Source organism: Schistocerca nitens, chromosome 7 (assembly GCF_023898315.1).
Source record: "Schistocerca nitens isolate TAMUIC-IGC-003100 chromosome 7, iqSchNite1.1, whole genome shotgun sequence".
Classification (NCBI taxonomy): domain Eukaryota; kingdom Metazoa; phylum Arthropoda; class Insecta; order Orthoptera; family Acrididae; genus Schistocerca; species Schistocerca nitens.
In genome coordinates this window covers 630,805,964-630,827,889 of record NC_064620.1, presented here as the reverse complement: position 1 = coordinate 630,827,889, position 21,926 = coordinate 630,805,964, and the positions used below count along the sequence as shown (strand labels likewise).

The window sequence follows — 21,926 nt, the reverse complement described above, 5'->3', positions numbered from 1 at the left end:
GGGTTTCTCATAATGGGTACAAATTTCCTTCTGTTCTGATTGCTTGTAGAGCTAATCTGAAGGAGATATACTTATCCAGTATGAGAAATACATATGGTATACGTTTGGAGGTTTCAAAGTAATTGCAGCACTTCCTCACGTGTTGCTTGTATATATGAAGCACTGCTACCTTCTATGCAAGTGTGACAGCAGAGACAGAAAAGAAACACTATTATGGGAGAAAATGGTCTACTCAGAATGAATTGCTATCCATGCATAAGATCATAATGAACATTCTTATTGACCCCAAAAATGTGTAACTACCTCCTCTTCACATTAAACTGCATCTTGTCAAAAATTTAGTGAAAGCCTTGGAGAAAACTTGACAAGGATTCTGTGCTTGCAAAGAAGTTTCTAAGAATCAGAGAAGGCAAAATAAAGATAGGAACATTTGTAGGTTTCAACGTTAGGGAATCAATGTTTGATGAAGATATTCTTGATTTGTCGAGTGATCTTGAAAGAGTGGAATGGTTGCCTTTCATAAGTGTCTGCAAGAACTTTTAGGCAACCATAGGGCAGAGAATTATGGTAACTTATTGCCTGTTGTTTTTCATCTCAAAGTCTTGGGTGTGCATTTGTTTAATGATTTTTCTGACATTTGGCTAGCACAAGTGGCTGGTGTTGTCAAAGATCCACCCTCCATTTCTGGAAGTAAGATTATCACTATGGTTCTTCCCATGTTATATGCAACAGTTGACTGCTGCAGTACAGGATTCCAGTAATTATTTATCTTGAGGCTGCTTCTTATTTGTCAAAATTATTGACGTGTTCCTGAATTTCAATGGCTTCCTTGCAAAAAGAGATGGGTGAATCTGCATGTCAGTGAATTTTATTATATGGTCACTCTCACACAGCATGTGCTGTGCCATGGTTTATTTCTCCACCTGTCTCCACCATCAACACTGTTTATGTTCAAATAGTATTGTACTGATGGATCATCTGCACATTCCAACAGATTTTTTCACATGTATACGATATTAAGTATATTTCCAATATTGTGAGTGGGTCCTTTTTCTCCTTTATTGATCTGAGACACTCTGATCTTCTTCATCAGTTTGTACACAGTGTGAGTCAGTAACTACTGCCACCAAGAATAACTCCAAAAGAATGATAGGAGCTGAAAAGTTGGTGGGACAAAAGTTGCATGGGACAACAGGGCCATAAAATGACGTTGGTTTTTTGTTGCTGGGTGAGGTCACTTCAGAGATATGAAGGTCAACTTTGTTTTTATGCATGGGATGCTATAGTTTGGTACTTATTTTCTGATAGCGGCTATCAAGACAAATCCAATGATATGTAACAGTAAGGTCAACGAAGGTCAATGAAGGTCACAATGGTGGAGTGAACGTCCATTTACAGAAGGTGTTCAAAGTGAGACCATTGGTACAAATGCAGTGCTGCAATAAGTCTCTAGCTCTCACTGAATTTCATGGCATTCTCCTTAAATGAGAAGCATATCAACTTGTTCTTCAAAGGAACACATCATTCACATTCACTTGATTCGACGATACCAGTCTTACCGTTCGTAGTAGTGTTGTGTTGTGAAACCATCGAATGATGTTTACATGTCAATGACATGTTACATGGATATGACGTATTTGGTGAATATTCACTATTTGCATGATATGCAAGAGAAAATTGTCAGCGCATGTGCTTTGATAAGTGCCGATGTGATAAGAAATAACACTCAATCTATGATAAGCACTGAGTAAGAGGATGTCACTGAACAAAATTTTATGGTTGGGCTGCAAATAGTACTCAAAGGAATGATAAAGTGAATATGGTAACTGTGATATTCAGTGTAGTGATGAGTTACTGCAAGATGTCACTGGAATGGAATGATTCAGTTAGTACTGAAGTGCTAATGGCTGAGACTGATTATGCACTAGAGCAGAAGAAATTTTGTCAGTGAACAATGAAGCTAAGAGTGATGATGTTGTTAATGATGATGAGATTGAAGATATGCTGCTTTGTGGAGATTAATTGATATTTATATGAACAGTTCTGTGAAGCAGGATTGTGATGATTCTATTGAGTTCTTGGAACAACTAAGGAGATATATTGCTGCCTATTGCTACTAATGGTTTACTGGTCACTTGTGGAGGGTTGTAAACAGGGAAGACAATTTAATAATAATTTAGATTTGGAGAAATTTCCTGAGGGAGAGATCTTTATGGTGTATACGGAATACTTACAACCACGATAATGATAACTTACAATTTTGGGCAAACTTATTGAAAGAAATTATCCTTTTTGGTGGGATGAAAATGCAGTAAGCGTGCTAATGAAGAATACATTTGAGTTTAGATTTATAGGTTAACTGTTTGCATTCAAACCACTCTCCAGGCTGTTTTGCATACTTTTTGAACCTTGGAGGTGCCACTTCTGAATCGACTGGCTCATCAGTTAACATCATCTACAGCTGAGTGCGTCCTGCACCACTCCACCCACCGAGGAAAAATCCTTGGCAGTACCAGGAACTCAACCCGAATACTTTGCATGGCAGCCATCACACGACCATTCAGCTACAGAAACTGATTAACTAATAAGCGGGTGGGGGGGGGGGGTTCAATATCTACCTTAGCAACAAATCAATTCAGTGCACATTACCACTGTACTAGTCATTATTAAATATCATTTCTGAGTTTAATCTGCTGTGTTCTAGCTGAGTAAATAGTTCCTGGGTTGTTGTAGGCACTATCTACAACTCCTTGGGAAAAATATTACACTATCCACAGAGAGGACATATGCTCACTGCATTGCATTGAGCATACATGCAATGCACAAGGGAGGCAACACCTACTTGTCCACACTATCCCTCACTGTGCTGCAGCTGATGTGCTGGTCGACGGTTGCTTCCTCAGATCTCTGTGTCCGTCAGTCAGTGCATGAGAACAGCTTTACAGTTTCATTCACATACCTGAAATCTGAACTTCCCTGGGCTCGGCGGATCCCTGTCGAGTGTTTCTTCATTGACTACCAGTATGCCACTGTTGTCAACGTTAAAGAAGTTTGTTGTCAGTTCGAATGCATATGTTGGTTTTGGATCATCAGGGCCCTGCAACAATCATTAATCTTGAAAATGGGTAGCATATGTATATATAAACTTAAGCATTTCAAAATTAACTTTCAAGATTCCACAGCAACTAGGAGAAAAACCACTTTCACATAAAGCATTAACACTTCTGTCCTTTCAGTTTTGTGAGCACTGTATTACAGCATTTTCAAAGTTTATACTTTCAGAGTAAAAGAGACCACTCACCAAACAACAGTAGCAGTGAGTCGTCAACAGATGCACAAAAAGGGAAAAAAAGAAAACGAAATAGAAAAAGACTTGCCAGGTTTTGGAGGAAATAATGAGCTCGAGTACACATACACAAGCGAGCGTACCCGACCACCCACCCACACACACACACACACACACACACACACACACACACACACACACACACACACACGCGCGCGCGCGCGCACACGCACATGTCCAGCTACATTGAGCTGGCTGAACACACAGTCAGACAGCACAATGTAGCTGTGCAAGTAGTTTGTGTGTGTGTGTGTGTGTGTGTGTGTGTGTGTATGTGTGGAGGAGGGGAGGGGGGCATATGTGCTTGGTTGTGCATGCTCATTAATGGATTTATCCAAAATCTAAGAAGTTTTCATTTACTTTTTCAAGTGCTTGTCAACGACTCAACACTTCTACTATTCAGTGAGTGGTGTCCATTACTACTAATTATTTACATTTTGAAACTTCCTGGCAGATTAAAACTGTGTGCCGGACCGAGACTCGAACTCGGGATCTTTGCCTCGAGCCTTTGTTCGAGTCTTGGTCTGGCACACAGTTTTAATCTGCCAGGAAGTTTCATATCAGTGCACACTCTGCTGCAGAGTGAAAATCTCATCTGGAAACTATTTACATTTTACCAGAACTTTCCTTACCATATTGCTACAAATTCTGTGACAAAAGTACGTACAAGATCAGCATCAGTTACTGTAAGCTTAATTGGGTTCCCACTGGCATCAATAACTTTAGTTGCAATTGGTGCATTTTCATCCACAAATCCATCAGCTGCAGAGACCTGGATTTTTGGTGGGTTGCTGTCCACTGGCTTGACTGTGATGAACAGTTTTGCAGTTGCAAATCTGCGTTGTTCAGATTCTTCTTCTGCCTAATGGAACAAGGCAATAACACTTTCAATAACTTACTTGGAAGTATATATCTTTTACTGTAATTGTAATTTTCTAAATTTTACCTTACCTTTATAATTATCTCAAATTTTTTAGCAACAGATGTATCAACAGGCTGTATCTGCCTTACAGCTCCTGTCTGAGGGTTTATTTCAAAATAATCCTTGTAGGATGATGGCATTCCACTCAGAAAACTATAATGAATAGGAGAATTTATGGAATCCATGTCAACAGCTTGAATCTTTTCTGGGGATATGTTGAGAATGCCAGCCAAGATTCCACTTGAAACCTAGAAAAGAACAAAAGTTTCTGGGATACCAACAAGGGACACAGATAGCTATTTTGAGACATAAAACATATCTAACAGTGCAAATAAATGTAAATGAACTGTCAAATAAAAGAGAGAGAAAGAATGAATTTCATAAGTATGAATGAGGGTAATGAAGAGATAAGAAGTTTAAAAATTAATTTTATATTATTACTAAAATTAATAATAATGAATTCTTTCATAGATGAAATAGCACAGTTTAAACAAAACTTCTGATAAATATTAATACCAAGTTGGCACATTATGTATATCTATTACATTCTGAATAATACAGGTACTAACTTAAATGACTGAGCATTTCTTGGTTGCTCTGTAATAGCTGTACCAAAACTAAAATGAAAATTTACGTTCATTTTAAAGTAACTACTTTCATTTGACACTTTTCACTTGAAACAATTGTGAGTACCATAGCGAGTTCCTCTCTTCGATAAGCCCTCTGTAACCTTGTGTTCAGAAGAAAGAGTTCTACTTAATGTGGAGAACATGCTGCTGTCTAGAGTTTGAGGTCCATTAACACCTTTTTCATGAGCATAAAATCCTCCAGTCCATTACTAACAAAAAATTAAACACAAAAATAAGGAACAACAAAGTAAAGACCACAAGAATAAAGCAAAAACAACCTTGATTATTATTAAACAAGGAATACAAAAATGTTCATATACTAAACGAAGACCTGATTTTTGAAGTATTATAGTAGTCCTTAAAGGCAATTGTTTTGGATTAAGCTCAATTGTGAGCATTATGCCCAGCTAGCATTCAAGCTTATTTCAAGGTGGATATTGAGTTTAGGTTCAGTTGAAAATTCAAGATTGAAAAATCAACCCGTTACACAGCTTATTTCAAGGTGGATATTGAGTTTAGGTTCAGTTGAAAATTCAAGATTGAAAAATCAACCTGTTACACAGTTTACATCAAGCTGTAAAAATTTAGCTTGAATTAAAATAATTTTCCCAAGCTTGAAATAAACTGTAATTTCCCTGGAAGGCTGTACAGCAGATGCGCGTGCAGCATAGCTTCCATAGACGTCCACGGGAGGCGCCACAAGCGTTTATAAGCCTTGCACTGACTTTACTAGGTTTACGGCCATTTTACCTTTGTGACGCGCGTTAATGATTGTTGACTGTTGTGGAGTTTGTTTTATACTGGAAAATAGTTCGGTAATGTGTGGCGTCTCCTGCCTTACTGCTACACCGGGTCTGAAGAGGATATCTGTGTATTACAGGTACGTTGGTGCATTTTTCTCTAGTGGTACGCTAATATTACAAATGTTAAATATTATTACATAACGTAAAGAAATATCATATTCTTTTACATAGAAAAATTGAGCCTGGATGAAAGTGAAATGGATTACCAGCTAAGAATACATATTACAAGTTGTTCAGCAAAAAGAGGTCATTTTAAACTAGCTCTCTAGTACGTGGCACCAATAAATTAAAACTTAATGTTATTTTACCTTTTTAAAATCTCGCCATTATTTTGTTCTTTTACACTTCAGTTCCACTGAACTGGTAATTTCTTAAATTCATTTCGATTTCATCTTTTATTTCATTTTGATTCAGGTTTACTCACCAAAAAATAATTGTGGATAGAATGAAACGTCTACATGTTTCTAAACAGTAGTCTCTTTATAATTCAGATTAAACGGCCCTGAAACTGTTAGTGATGTGTGGCTTCTTCATGAAGTCATCGCAAAATTACCCAAATGTCATCTTTACTTTAAAAATTTCAAGCAAAAAGTTATTTCAAATTACTTTTAAACTCTTTGGAAGGAAGTCACCAGAAGCAGCTGCTTACTCAGTGACATTTACACTAGTTAATGATTCTTACTACATCAGTGAGTTTGAAGTTATTTTGCTAATCTGGGGCATAAATTATATTTAGGTTGATCAGTTTCAACTTTTTACATTTTTTATGTTTAGGTATGGCTAACATTTTGTTTTACCTGTTACAGGATCATTATACTGGCAGAAGTCAGCGATATTTGATCCTGCTCTGGTCTGTGTGCTGGGGCCGGAGGGCTTCAGAATAATTAAATTTTAAAATAAAACAATTTTAAACACTTTGAAAATACAAAAATTTAAACATACATGTCTTGATAATTTTTTTCTCACACCATTTCCATTCTGATATTTATTTAATTAATTAGGTTCAATAAATTCAGATTAATAATTATGTAGCTCAAAACAAGCTGTAAATACCAGGCTGTATTCCACATGTGTAGATACAGCTGGAGCCAAACTTGATAAGTCAAGCTTGAAATATAGCTTGAACTCTGCCAACTTTGATGTTTGTTTCAAGCTTGAATCCAACTAACAGGCCTGAATATTCCAGCTTTGATCAAGCTTATATACTTGAACTTTACATCTGGAAACAAGTTTGAAACCGGCTTACTGTGCTATCTGGGTGAATATCACTTGAAATTACAAATTGTTGAAATCAGTCACATTTATTACAATGTAGTTTGGACAATGTTTTTTTAAGTATTACATCTTCATCAGATGGACTTACTTTAATTGATATGGCACAGACATTATATGTAAGACTGTGTTTATTGGGAGGGCTTTGGGAAAGTCTAGCTCTTCTACAAGGAGTTCACATATATAGTCTAGTCAATGGATGTATTGTACAGTGCATGGAATATGAGAGAATTTTTGACTCTAGGACTTTATTTGAAATAATTAGGAGGTAAACATCCTAAAAGTCTGCACCCCTTGAAGGTGAACCAAAGGTGGAAGGGGGAACAAAGGTCCCGTCTTTAATTTTTTGGTTTTTGTCTTTAACTTAGAAATGGTGCACTGTAGAAAAAAAATGTTCCAAACAAAAATGGTAACTAATTAAATTTCCTATAAAATTTCTGTATACGTATATGTCAAATTTCCAACACTTTTCGAGATAAGTTTTATTGAAAATCAATGACTTTCAAAAAATCATTTTACCTCACTCTTTTTGTCAAACATTTGTTTCTAGTGCCTCCCATGAACATTTCTCAGAAAAATTGTCTGAAATCAACTTGTAGAGCATTTCATTTCCTTTAACTTGATACAGACTTTTGCCACTTCATCTTCAACCAGTCAAAAGTTATAGAACTTCTAAGCTCTCAACATACTTACTTATAGAGGAACTTCGAAACTGAGTGTACTTTTCTAACCCTCTCCCACCTTCGGCTCTCATCCCATGGGAAAGGACTAAGTATTTTTAAATTGTAACTATTCCTAATAAAGTCAGAAATCTCATATATTCCATGCTCTCTATACCCCTCATTTGAGCACTCATTCACTGAACTAATAGGAAACTTGTGCAACCCATTTCTGAGTCTTGTTCAAGTGTTTGGGATCCTCACCAGTTTGATTTACAGGTAGCCATCAAAGCAATTCAGAAGCGTGATGCTAGATTTGTTACTAGTCTATTCAGTCAACACCAGAGTGGTACGAGATGGTTTGTGAATGGAAATGGGAATCCCTGGTGGGAAGATGTTCTTTTCACAAAACACTACTGAGAAAATTTAGAGAATAGGTATTTGCAGCTAACTTCAGAATGATTTACTGCTACCAACACACATTTCGCATGAGGACCATGAAGACAAGGTAAAAGAAACTTGGGCCTGTACAGAGGCACATAGACAATCTTATTTTCTTCCTCCATTTGTGAGCAGAGCTGGAAAGGACTAGTAGCAGTACATGGTACCCTCTGCCATATCTCATACAATGGCTTGAAGAGTACGTATCTAGATGTAGATATAAATGTAGATGTAGACTCTTGGGTAACCTGTGGCCCTGCATAGACGCATTAAGAGGGAGGTAAAAGCCTTGTTTAGTAAAACACTGACACGGGGATGGTTTGATTACACAGACGAACAACAATACACAAGGTTTTCAGGAATTTCCATTATAAGTTTCTAGGACTTGTAGAGGGGAATGAGTAAATAAAATTTTAAATAAGAACCCATGTCCACGAACATACTGTTTCTGTTCTATGATTGCTTCAATTCAGATGTTTAACTTATTGACTCCAGCTTCAGGACTTGAATTAGGGTTGACAGAGTACCATTATAAGCTAACAATTCAAAAGGAAACATAATGAAACCTCCATTTGTCACTTAAGCACATTTGTTTCTATTAACACTTAAATATTACGTGTTTATATTATTCCAAAACAAAAAAGGACCCAGCATACTGTACATGCAGAACAGTACTGATGCATTACAACAGTGGCTCGATGTGGTGACCACCAATGTTGTTACAAACATTGTACCTATGAAGCATGTTCTGGCACATGCTCTCCATCCTACCCAGTGTCTCTTCAATTTCTATTGAAGTGGCCAGAACTCGCACCAGCAGATCTTCCCCCATCTCTATGGGAGTCTCATAAATCAAACTTTGCATATGACATTAAATGACATCAGCTGAGCATCTAATGTAGTACATGTCATCCTGTCTACCCTTTTGCATACCAGGACAAGCAACTCAAGACCTTTCTTTTTCTCTCAGCAGATGTGGCACATTACACATCTGAAATGAAATCATCACAGAATGGAAAGGTACATGTCTGAACATGGGTTCCTATTCAAAATATTATGTACTCACTCCCCTCTACAAGTCCTAGAAGTTTGTAACAGGAATTTCCAAACACTCTGTGAACCTTATCTTCGGGTTAAAATAGTTTTTTGTCCTCTGGTATCAGACAGCACCATATGTTACCCAACAGTCATAGGTATAATACATCGGTTCCATACTAATTGATATAAATCAATCTGATGAACAAGGTGCAACAACAATGTTCCAGGGGTAAATGTACGGATGGGCAGGGATGAGCAGAGAGGGCAAGGAGGAAATGGACAAAGAAAGGAGGAGATGAAAAGGCACATGGGCAGGAGGAGATGAAAAGTGAGAGTGGTGAGGAGTAGATAGGCATATGGGCGAGGAGAAGGAGAGAGACAGAAGGAGGGGAGGAGGAGCAGTTGGGCAGACGTGGGAGAGGAAGAGGTGGAGATGGACAGATAGAGGGGGAGCAGGAGAGAGACAGAGAGAGAGGGATGTGGAGATGGCAGAAAAAGGGGCAGGAGAGATGGAGGGAGACAAAGGGGAGAGCAAGGGATGGACAAAGAGAGGTAAGAGGGTGGGATGGACAGAGAAATGGGGAAGGAGGAGATGGAAACAATGAGGAAGACGGAGGAGATCAAGAGAGAGAGAGAGAGAGACAGAGAGAGAGAGCTGTGGGTAAATGGCTAGTACACAATATGTAAAAGAACAAAAAGAGAACAATAAGAATGGAGGACCAAAAATGAAGTGCTCACACTGAAATGGGTCTAAGGCACAGATATAACTCTTTTGCTCCTATTGTCCAATCTATACATCAATGAAGCAATGACCAAAATTTAAAAAAAATATTCAAGAGCAGGATTAAAATTCATGGTGGAAAGATATCAATGATAAACTTTGCTGATGCCATTGTTATCCTCAATGAAGATGAAGACCTGTTGAAGGGAATGAACAATCTAATGAGCACACACCTTGAATCAAAAGTAAACCAAATAAAGTCAAATGTATGAGGAGTTGCAGAAATAAGAGTAGTGATAAACTTGACATTAAAATTGTGTCCATTTAGGAAGCCTGCTAACCTGGAAGCAAAACAACAAATAACTGACGGAACAAGGGTGAGATAAAAAGCAGATTAGCACAGGCAAAGAGGGTATTCCTGGTCAAAAGAAGTATATTAATATCAAACATCAGCTTTAATTTGAAGAAGACATTTCTGTGAATAAATGTACGAAGCACAGCATTGTACGATAGTGATTCACGAACTGAGGGATGACAGGCAAATAAGACAATAAATGCGTTTGGAACACGGTTGTAAAGAAGGATGTAGAAAATTAGGAAAACTGATAAGATAAGGCACGAGGAGGTTCTCCCTAGAATCGGCAAAGAAAGGAACGTATAGAAAATGTTGACAAGAAGAAGAGGCAGGATGGCAGGATGTATGTTAAAGTGAGAGGACGTAACTTCCACAGTACTAGAGCATAATAATTATAGGGGAAGACAGAGAGTGAAATATACCAATAAATAATTGAGGGCGTACAATGCAAGTGCTACTCAGAGATGGAGAGGTTGGCACAAGAGAGCATCAATAGAGCCAGAAAACATCAGCCAGGAAACATAATTATAAAACGACAACAAATTTTTAAAAAAATGATCAGAAGAACTTCTCGAGTAACACAAAAAGGTTAAAACAAAATACATATACCTCTCGCGTTTGTGTCTAATTGTATGCCAAAATCAGTTGTTAATGAAGTGTATTATCAGTGACACGTTACGCCTTAATGGGTTATCACAAAATCGTCATTCGTTCGTCCTCAGCGTGCCTCAACTTGGCAGACTCACCGAGGCCGAGTACTCGGGGTTGATGCAGACGCCATTGAGCGGCGTGCAGCCCTGGTAGATGAAGGACGGCTCCTGGTCGTCGTCATCCTGCACCGTCACCGTCAGTGTCGTCGTCGCCGACAGCCGCTCCGACGCGTTACGCGCGCGGTCCTGCAACACGAAGAGTCCCTCGTTCGAACAGTGAACCCATCTCAACTCCTCTCACAACGCCGGAACCCACTGCCGACAACCGCTCCTCTACAGATCTAATGAACCTTCCCTGGCGAAGAGTGCCGAGTATACACATTCGCTGTTACAATATCATCACGTGTCACGTTCACTGTAGACAGAGAGAGCACTAGAGTCTGCGATAATGTTCACACCCGCACTGGTGACGACACGATATCTATTGCTGTTACCGTAAGCCCAGCATTCACTCGATACTGAGACAAAGTCCAGGACGAGAATCTAAATGGAACACTCGAAAACGGCATCTTTCACCAACCAATGTGCTCATTGCAGGGTAGGAGCAGAATCCACACTACACACACTTCCCATCCTTTTCGTTCCTGATGTACGAAACACTCGATGGAGATTTCTTATTATATAATACAATATTCCTGATTGTAGCTATATTGTTACTTTTAAAGAATTATGCGTTAAATGAGAAGTGACCGTCGGCAACGACGAATTTTTCCGAACTAAAACTGGCCGTATCACCCAGAAAGAGTGGCTCATATGTCATAATCACGACGTGTATTAACGCGGTCACACCCATAACTGCAAGCCTGACAAGCGAACACGACCTCGAGGCTTCGTCTATTTTAAGTTATGTACGCTTGTGCAACCATACCTATGTCGCATGCTCGAGCATACGCACCGACAATGCGCACGCTTGTGCAAGCGAATGCAGGTTACGAGGCGATTTTCATAGCAACAGAGCGTCGAGCGAAGTGAAGCAAATGTGAACGTTCAATGTAAACGTTCAATATCCTCTGATAGTTCTCTTCGGTACAGGTTCCACGAGTACAGGTTCTGCCTGAGGACGCAGTAAAGGCCCTCAACGTTGTTGGAGTGTACGAGATGCAGCGGAGCGCTACGCCGCCTGCACTGGGGAAACCCGATGGCCTTTTAGCTCCCGCATACCTGAGGACTAGCGGGACGTTCGGTTGAGACAAAATGAATCGGCACCAGCGGAGCTCTCGAATAGGGTGAGTACTGGCGGCACAGCCGTGGATGCGCACACGGAAAATCCGATACTCAGTCGAAATCCCGAAGCAGGCTGACAACGCGGGCAGGGAGGGCGTTCCCGACACTGCGCCGCACAGCACGCCCGCCGGCTGCCTGCCTTCTGTAACCGAGGCTCGGGTATCCGAGGGGACATCTCCTACTGCATTAATCGTTCTCGTCGCATTCGGCCCTCTCGTAATACTAGATTATGTTCTTTTGTGACACGTTTTTATCAGGTTACTTTACTGCCTGACTCTCTATCTCTCCGGTACTGATTTTAAACTAATGTCCCAATGACCCAGATACTTGGCATTTTAAACGTAGCTCAGAACTGGATGGCAGTGCAGTACGTGGGGGTAAGAACCACCCATCTGCAATAGAGGAAGGGATGCGGGTGAAACGGGGTGACAAAGAAGAGTAACGCAGAGCACCCGAGTCACTTCCCCCTGTCGCAGCGTTCGGACGTTCTCGCTAGTGCGCTCCGCGTGATCGTAACTTGTTTACTTTTCGCGACGAGTGTCGTGCTATTCGCGTTCTTACTAGTATTTCCCTACTCATTTCATCGTTTTTCGAGAAGAATCGTTTACGCGCAGTGTACCGTACGCCGGATTGTGTGTGTTTTGTTCGACACACGTTCGCGGCGGTAGTACTGTATAGTTCACCGTAAAATGGCCGATACACTGACACGGGTCTAGTCATACAGTCGGCACTAGAAACCTGCCATCAACACGCACCGACAGACGTTCCGTTACCACCGACGTCCGAGAACCGCGGTGAGATCCAGCAGGGTGAGTCACCACACTCGGATACACAGTTTCTCCAACACCAACAACATCAACACGAGCTTCAACATCAACCCGAATAGCAGCTTCTGTACCACCATCATCAACAACTGCCGTTTCAGCAGCAACAACTGGCTCAACAGCACTAGTTTCAGCTGTTGCAGCTACAACAACAGCAATTCCAGCACTATCCCCAGCACCAACAACAGTTGCGTCACGTTAGGCATCAACTTAGCCATCCCAGTGATCGCTCCGGCTGCGCCATTGAAGCCAATGCACCTGCAAGTCAGCAGCAGGTAAGCGGTCCGCTTAGTAAACGGCTGTGTGTCGACTCTCCGCCGTCCCAGCCTGTGATATGCGTGACTTACTGGCTTCGGATATCCCTTCTAGTAACGGTGCAGTGCAGACAAACTCAGAACGCTCTCAGAGTCAACAGTTCACTTCCACTGCTGCGGTCGTACGGCCAAGTGTCAGCAAACGCTACAGTCGATCAGATGCGGGCACGTGTATTCCCTCTGTGGAGAGATCGGACAAGAACGTTGGCAAACTCCACCCTATGTCAGGGCAAGTTATTATTTTCCTATAACTCTCATCTCGAGATGACATTGTTGACATTAGTCCGCTAGGTAGAAACAGAGTTAAGATAGAACTGAAAACTGCTGCGGCTGCTAGTGCTTTGACACAAGTCCCTGTTTTCAAAGATCGTAAGTCTGATGTCTATATTCGCAACTTCCTATTCCATACCTATCGCATTATTTGTGATGTTGACATCAGCCTGACAGACAAGGAGATGGCTGACGCAATGGAGAACATATATCTGTCGCAAGTATCGAACGATGCACTAAGAAACATCATTCACATTATGTACAAACTGTGCCGATTCCAATCTGTTTGATTATGTTCCGCTCCCAAACTCTGTCCTCATATGTAGCTAGTCTGGAGACACGTTTCCCAGTAGAACCAGTAGAAAGTCGCACCAGTCATTCAATGTAGGAATTGTTAGCTTTTTCATCATCGAGCAAGCCAATGTAGAAGTCATGCTGGTTGCTGCAAGTGTGGTAGTCCACACCCAGCAGATTCATGTACGGCGGCGTTTCCGACGTGCTTAAATGGCACTTTACCGCACCCAGTGACAGACCGTTCGTGCGCAACCTTTATCCATCGACAAGGGCTCCATCGTGCAAAAGCCTACGCCACGTCGGGGATGGTAATTGGTTGCCCTCAGCTCTCGCACACTGCTGTTCTCTGCCAGCCTCCTAGTCCCCAAAATCCCATGGATTTCCCACCTCTACCTCCAAGGCATTTCCCACAACCAATAGTCTCATTATGAGATTCTTCTACGGGATCAACGCCACCGCCGCTGTCGGCCCAGTTAGGCTCTCTCCCTCTGGATGCCGCGCATCGTCAACCCGACTTCTTCCAGTCGGCAGGCAGATCTGGCACCAGAGGTCATTGAAATGGCTTGCTCCTGGGGCAGTATGGTGACAGGGGTTCTCACAGACATTATTCGTCACGAATATTCTGTCTCTCCTCATCTCCATAGCCGGCCGCTGTGGCCGAGCGGTTCTAGGCGCTTCAGTACGAAACCGCGCGACCGCCACGGTCGCAGGTTCGAATCCTGCCTCGGGCATGGATGTGTGTGAAGTCCTAGGGTTAGTTAGGTTCAAGTAGTTCCATGTCTAGGGGTCTGATGACCTCAGATGTTAAGTCCCATAGTGCTTAGGGCCATTTGAACCATCCTCATCTCCCCCAAGCCCCGCTAACACCCAACCCATATCCTCATCAGTATAGTCAACAACCGCCACCACTTTGTAATAACAACGAATATGTCATCAAAAAGATTATGCCGTTTATCATGCACCTCTTTGAAGACGCGAAGACACAGCCACCAGGAACTTTACAGCCTCGACGACAACTATTAACGACCCTAACCTAACCTAACCTAACCTAACCTAACCTAACCCTACTTACGTCTAGCAGCTGTGGCAGGCTTAAGGATCCTCCAATGGAATGCACGATCTGCAACTGCCGAAAAGAGAGTCCTCCAACATTAACTCTGGACGCGGAAGATAGCAGTGGCTGACTCCTCAGAGATGTGGATTCAACCAGGTTCTGTTGCCCACTTTCGAGGATAATAGGTTATAGCCAAGACAGGGAAGATGGTCGAGGTGGTGTCGCCCTCTTCATTATAAATGGACTGTATCACACCCAAGTACAGAAGATATCCCACGAGGTTATCGACAGCTCTCAAGCGATAGCTGCCAGACTGTCTATCCCAATTGGTCGCCTAATGATCGTGGCTATTTATAGCCAGCAGAGGTCGTATATTCCCTTTGGAGAATGGTACGCACTGGTTCGGCAGTTGGAACCTCCATTCTTATGTCGTGGGGATTTTAACGTGCACGACAGACTGTGGGGTTATGCATATAATGACAGGTTGATCCTTGATAGGGATCCTTGAGGTTCTCGACGAGTTCAATCTTATCCGCCACAATGATGGATCCCCTATGTTATTTCCAAAGTCGTCGGTTTGACTCAGTGTTTGGCGTCACTTTCTTCGACTTTTACGTGAAGTACTCTTCCCTATCCTATGAGGTGTAACCACTACACTCTTCTTATACCAACTTTGACTGCAGCGCCTATCACGGCCTATAGGCCAGCTCATCAATGGAACGTTACGCAGGCAGGTTGGTCACGGAATGGCGCACTAATGGATGGATGCCCAACTGTAGCCATTCATCACCGTGGCGCCCCTGAAAGCAAACTACGCTGTGTTCAGGAACTGCATCAGAGTAGCGGCATCGCGTTCCATTCGACGGCGTTTGCCCTTTCTTGTTTTGTTCAAATGGCTCTGAGCACTATGGGACTTAACTTCTACATCTACATTTATACTCCGCAAGCTACCCAACGGTGTGTGGCGGAGGGCACTTTACGTGCCACTGTCATTACCTCCCTTTCCTCTTCCAGTCGCGTATGGTTCGCGGGAAGAACGACTGCCGGAAACCCTCCGTGCGCGCTCGAATCTCTCTAATTTTACATTCGTGATCTGCTCGGGAGATATAAGTAGGGGGAAGCAATATATTCGATACCTCATCCAGAAACGCACCCTCTCGAAACCTGGCGAGCAAGCTACACCGCGATGCAGAGCGCCTCTCTTGCAGAGTCTGCCACTTGAGTTTGCTAGACATCTCCGTAACGCTATCACGCATACCAAATAACCCTGTGAGGAAACGCGCCGCTCTTCTTTGGATCTTCTCTATCTCCTCCGTCAACCCGATCTGGTACGGATCCCACACTGATGAGCGATACTCAAGTATAGGTCGAACGAGTGTTTTGTAAGCCACCTCATTTGTTGATGGACTACATTTTCTAAGGACTCTCCCAATGAATCTCAACCTGGCACCCGCCTTAACAACAATTAATTTTATACGATCATTCCACTTCAAATCGTTCCATACGCATACTCCCAGATATCTTACAGAAGTAAGTGCTACCAGTGGTCTTCAGTCCCCTAGAACGTACAACTACTTAAAGCTAACTAACCTAAGGACATCACACACATCCATGCCCGAGGCAGGATTCGAACCTGTGACCGTAGCGGTCGCGCGATTCCAGACTGTAGCGCCTAGAACCTCTCGGTCACCCCCGCCGGCTCTTGTTTTCTCTTTTACTTTAAGAGCATATACATGTTTGTCATAACACTGTTGTAATTCTGCTCTAATGTTATTGTTTGAAATTATATTTCTTTGGCACTTTATAACGGTTGTTGGCTGTATGTTCCTTGTAGAAAAAAAAAAAAAAAGACAGAGGAACAGGACACCGCCTGTCGAGTTGGAATTCCTGCACGATGGATGTGCTCAGCAGATTGCGCCACAGCCCCTACAGACGCAATGTGCGTGGAATTATCTGCTGCAGGAAGGGTCTGCTAGATTTGATTCGATTTCTTGTATAGGTGCACTTATGCAACGCCGGAAGTATTTTCTACCGAGCTGTATCAAACATGTATCACTTGGAGCCAGGAGAAAACATCTCTGTGACCAGTATGGTTGAGTGTAGGATGGAAGTGGTGATATAACGGCCTAACTCAGTGATGACTGGAGCAATTTAAACCAAATTTGGCGTACACCGGATTCATTTTACACTGAGGTGAGCAAAGTCGCGGCACAGCGATATGCACACACACAGATGGCGGTAGTATCGTCTACAAAAGGTGTAAAAGGTCACTGCACTGGCGGACCAGCCATTGGTACTCAGGTGTTTCACGGGTCCGACGTGATTACGGCCGTACCACGGGGTTCGACAGATTTTGAACGCGGTACGATAGTTGGGGCTCGACGGAAGGGACATTACATTTCGGAAATAATTAGAGAATTCAATATACCGAGATCCACAGTGTCAAGAGGATGCTGAGAATTTTCAGGAATTACCTCTCACCACAGTCCACACAGTGGCCGATGGCCTTCGCTTAAAGACCGAGAGCGCGTTTGCGTAGAGTTGTCAGTACTAAAAGAGAAGCAACACTGCGTGAAATAACCGCAGAAATCAATGTGGGGCGTACGAGGAACGTATCCGTTAGGACTGTAGCGCGAAGTTTGGCGTTAATGCGCTACGGTGGCCGATGAGCTGCGAGAGTGCCTCTGCCAGCAGCGCGGCGTCGGCTTCACTGGCTCTCCTGGGCTGCTTGGACCCCAGAGTAATGGAAGACAGTGGCCTGGTCAGGTGAGTCACGGTTTCAGTTGCTGAGAGATGCTGTAGGGTTCGAGTGTGGCGCAATCCCGTTAAACCGTGCAAGCTGGTGGTGGCTCCATAGAGGTGTGGGCCGTGTTTACGTGGGATGGACTGGCTCCTCTGGTCATTGACTGGAAACGGTTACGTCCCGTTACTTCGAGACCATTTACAGCCATTCGTAGACTTCGTGTTCCCAAACAACGATGGATTTTTTATGGATAACACCGCATCATGTCACTGGGCCACAATTGTTCGCGATTGGTTTCAACAGCATTCTGGACAATTCGAGCGAATGATTTGGCTATCGAGATCACCCGACATGCATTCCATCGAAAATTTATGGGACATAAACGAGATGTCAGTTCGCGTTCAAAATCCTGTACCAGTAACACTTTCGCACTTATGAATAGCGTTAGGGGCAGCATGGCTCAGTATTTCTGCAGGGGACTTCTAAGGACTTGTTGGGTCCGTGTCACGACAAGTTGCTGCGCTTCGCAGGACAAAAGAGCGTCCGATTCCATATTAGGAGGTACCCCATCACTTTTTTCACCTCGGTGTACTACGTTTTTATTAACTAGCTCTCTCGTCTTTCAGTTTGTCTCTTCAGCACAAATTTTGCAATTTATTGTACACATACTTTCCAAATAAACTACAGCATTAAAGTTTCTTCACACCTCAAATCTGAATGACACTGCAGTGTTAATTCGTTTCCTTGTCCGGCGTGTGCTGCAGGGTACTTTGTGCACCACTGCTATTTCCCCCTTTTCAGTTCCAGTCGTGGACGGTTCGCACGTAGGAAGGTTGCTGATAAAACCTGCGTATGAGCTCGACTTTGTCTCTAATGTTTACTTCCGCGGTCCTTTGGTGACATATACTTAGGAGTAACTAATACTGGTTGACGCAGGTGAAGAGACATTGAAATCAACCTGAAATTTAGCACGTATCTCTGTTGTAATGTGATCGTGGCATTTGAAATCGAATGAAAAATTTCACACACACAATGCTAAAAAAGCGAAAAATAATTATTTAAAGAAAAATAAATTTTAATGTGTCACTTTTTATATCTAAATAAAAAGTATAAAATTATTTCTCCTACCACATACAGAAGGCGACCAGATTTCCAAAATCAAAATATTGGACCCAATTTAGAAGATGAAATAAATCAACATTCTGTGGACACTGTTGTTAATACTATATCTATACAGTAGATTTGCGTTAAACTACTTGGTTTATGCTACAACTACATACATTATCGTACCTTTCAGTTAAAATTCACACTAAAAGAAACATCAAAATACCTTGCATTACTAATCGAGTAAATATTTTATTGTTGTCAAATGCAAATACAATCCATCACTTTAATGTAACACACACACACACACACACACACACACACACACATGTATGTAATTCAGGAATTTATTTTCAAAATCAATTTTATAAAAAACAATACACGTAGTTCCTGAAAATGAGTCTTGGTTACAATTATTTCCTTAACAAAAAATGGTTCAAATGGTTCTGAGCACTATGGGACTTAACATCTGAGGTCATCAGTCCCCTAGAACTTAGAACTTCTTCAACCTAACCAACCTAAGGGCATCACACACATCCATGCCCGTGGCAGGATTCGAACCTGCGACTGTAGCGGTCCAGACGGAAGCGCCTAGAACCGCTCGGCCTCAACGGCCTTAACAGTTTCCACACTGAACCTATTCTTTTCGTAAGTCCACGAAGCAGTTGACAGGCAACACGCATCCAGCAGCACCATCAGTGCCAGGTAGAGATAGCACAAACGCTGTAATGAACTTCAAATTATTGCAGCAGGTATCTTGAGAGGTATTTCCTTTATTCTTTTGATGTGTTTGTTCTCCATTAGGTAACGCTACAAGTCACCTAAAAACACGCTGATTCAGAATATCTGGGATAGTTTATGGAAAACGGGACAGTATACATACCGTACGTATTTTACCGGAACAATGGGACACTTAAGCTAAATAAGGGGCGAATATACGAAACGTCTAGTCACGCTGTTCTAACCCCAAATACACAGTGCTGAAAATTTGTGCTAGTGAAGTTTTAATAGCTATAAAAATACATAATGGTTGCATGAATAGTTAGCCTTCAAACTGTCATCCATTGCATGCGCCCCGCGCTTTTCGCTGTAAGTCTTACAAGTATTTTCATTTGTATTAGACATTCACAATACTATCTGGGGGTTAGGAATCTTAATGTGCAACGAGAAATTATTTTCATTTGTGTTAGAAATTCACAATCACAAAATTTCAGGACTATCAGTATGGGTTGGGAATCTTAATGGGCACCGAGAAATTATTTTACACTTTTTAGTCCAAACTAGGCACGTGGTAAATTTTAAAAACTTATATTACTTTATATTAAAAACTTATTTCTCTAAAATATTTATTTTCGTAGTTCGCATTTCATTGCTGGCTTTGTTTTATAGCGAAAATTGCAAAAGGAGTCGATTTTTTTTCTTCGAGTGATTTTCCACAAGACAGATGCTGTATCTGAAATTTTTGCAGTACCTAAATAAAGAAAAAGGCTAAAACCCTTCATAAATAAGAACACATAAATAGATAAAATTGCGGCTTTTTAATTAAAAATTGTTTAAACCGTGAAAGGGTCAGCGCCATCGAGGGGGAAAAGCACAGAATGTGCTAGCACGTAGCATCAGCTCTTTAGTGTTCACTATGGACTTGGTTTGTGGTTCAGAGCAATGGAAGAGTACTCAAAATACATAGTTAGCAGATGCCTGTTTTGTTTACGGACTAGCAGATGATAATGGCCGTGCCACTCAACGTTTATATTGGGGGAAACGTGCGCTGACAGGAGGACATTTGAGGCAACTGATTCTTCATCTTACAGAGCTCTCCGAACCTAAACCCACCACACTTTTATTCGTGGGAGCCTTTGGAAGCTGTCGTGTACGGAAACACGGTACAAGATGTACAGAGCCTTCGTGTCCGTGTTCTGGAAGGCTGTGAAACAATACATATTTCTGCAGGGATACACCAGCACACCAGGGATTCTATGCGACGGCGAGTTGATGCTTGTATCCTTGCTAACATTTCTTTGGAAAGTGTTTTATACTGTGCTGATAGGTTCTTCTCCTGTTTGATTCCCATGATTACCGCCATCATAAAGTCAAGTAGACACTGAGCTCTAACAGGGAAATAAAGCACTTCCAGACTCATGTCCACTTCCTCTACGTGTGAGGAATGTTTCCTGGAAGTTCGGCCATACGTTTTCGTTACACACTGTATACTAATAACAAAACTGTAAAATGTCTTGACTGTGTACTGAAAACAATTATCGATAACTGATTGTGGTGATGTAGGGAGTGTAACTGAATACAGTAACACTATTTTTAAAAACTCTCCCTGTCTATTTGAACACGTTAATTTCCAAAACTACTAGACTAATTTTCATGGGCTTCCCACAGCTAACTTTAGAGTAGCTTGGGTCAATATAGAGGCTTTATTTTACTAAAATCGGATGACAGTAAAAGATATCTTAATTTATTGTCATATCTTATGAGGCAAACTGTTATCTGATGGATTTGTCTGTAAACCAAATACTACTCGGACACAAACAGGCAGCTTATTAATGTAGGGGTCCGTGGTAGCGCGAAGGTTGTCATTTGGTGTGCTACTGGACAGTCCAGAGAGATCGTTGGGCCATATTCTTTTTGAAGACAACAACGGCCTACCAATGCGTATCGACTTCGAGCGGTAAGCGGCCATTATGAACAATATCTTCGTTCCACATAGCCTTCTAAACGCGATACGGTTTCGGCAAGATGGGGCTGTGACTACACTGAGGCATCACTTTTCCACCTCGGTTACTCTCACGATTCAGTGATATCCTAAGGTCGATCGCCCGATTTTTCAGCCTCTCCTTTTTTTCTATGCCGTCATCTCAAGAAAAAAATTTTCACGATGATGACCTGAAAGCCGCAATCGAGGAAGACGAAGAATCCAGTCCACAAGAAATGACAGGCAAAGTAATATGGATCCCCATAACGTTTCGCTAATGATGGAAGTCATTTGTGTAACGTACTTTTCAAGAAATAAACTTGTGTTTGACTTTTCAGTAATAGTAATATGGGTAGACCAGTTATACTGTTTTTAAAAATGCGCTAAACATCATGATAACCAAATGTAAGTATAGTGCTTCTCGTTGGCGACCCTTTCTATATGGGAGATCAACTGCATCAGATTTGCTAACGACGAGTTAGGGCGCTGTAGTCATGGACTG

At 41.8% G+C, this 21,926-nt stretch overlaps 1 protein-coding gene across 2 annotated transcripts in view; it reads right to left on the bottom strand.

Moving 5' to 3' along the window:
* LOC126195036 (cadherin-99C) overlaps window positions 1–21,926 on the bottom strand; it is a 643,316-nt gene that overhangs the window by 107,317 nt on the left and 514,073 nt on the right. For both annotated transcript variants that reach the window (XM_049933479.1, XM_049933480.1), the window contains 4 exons: window positions 10,933–11,082; window positions 4,298–4,516; window positions 4,014–4,208; window positions 2,960–3,097 (listed from right to left, as the gene is read on the bottom strand). In XM_049933479.1, coding sequence (XP_049789436.1) covers window positions 2,960–3,097; window positions 4,014–4,208; window positions 4,298–4,516; window positions 10,933–11,082 — 702 coding nt within the window. The remainder of the gene's footprint in view (window positions 1–2,959; window positions 3,098–4,013; window positions 4,209–4,297; window positions 4,517–10,932; window positions 11,083–21,926) is intronic.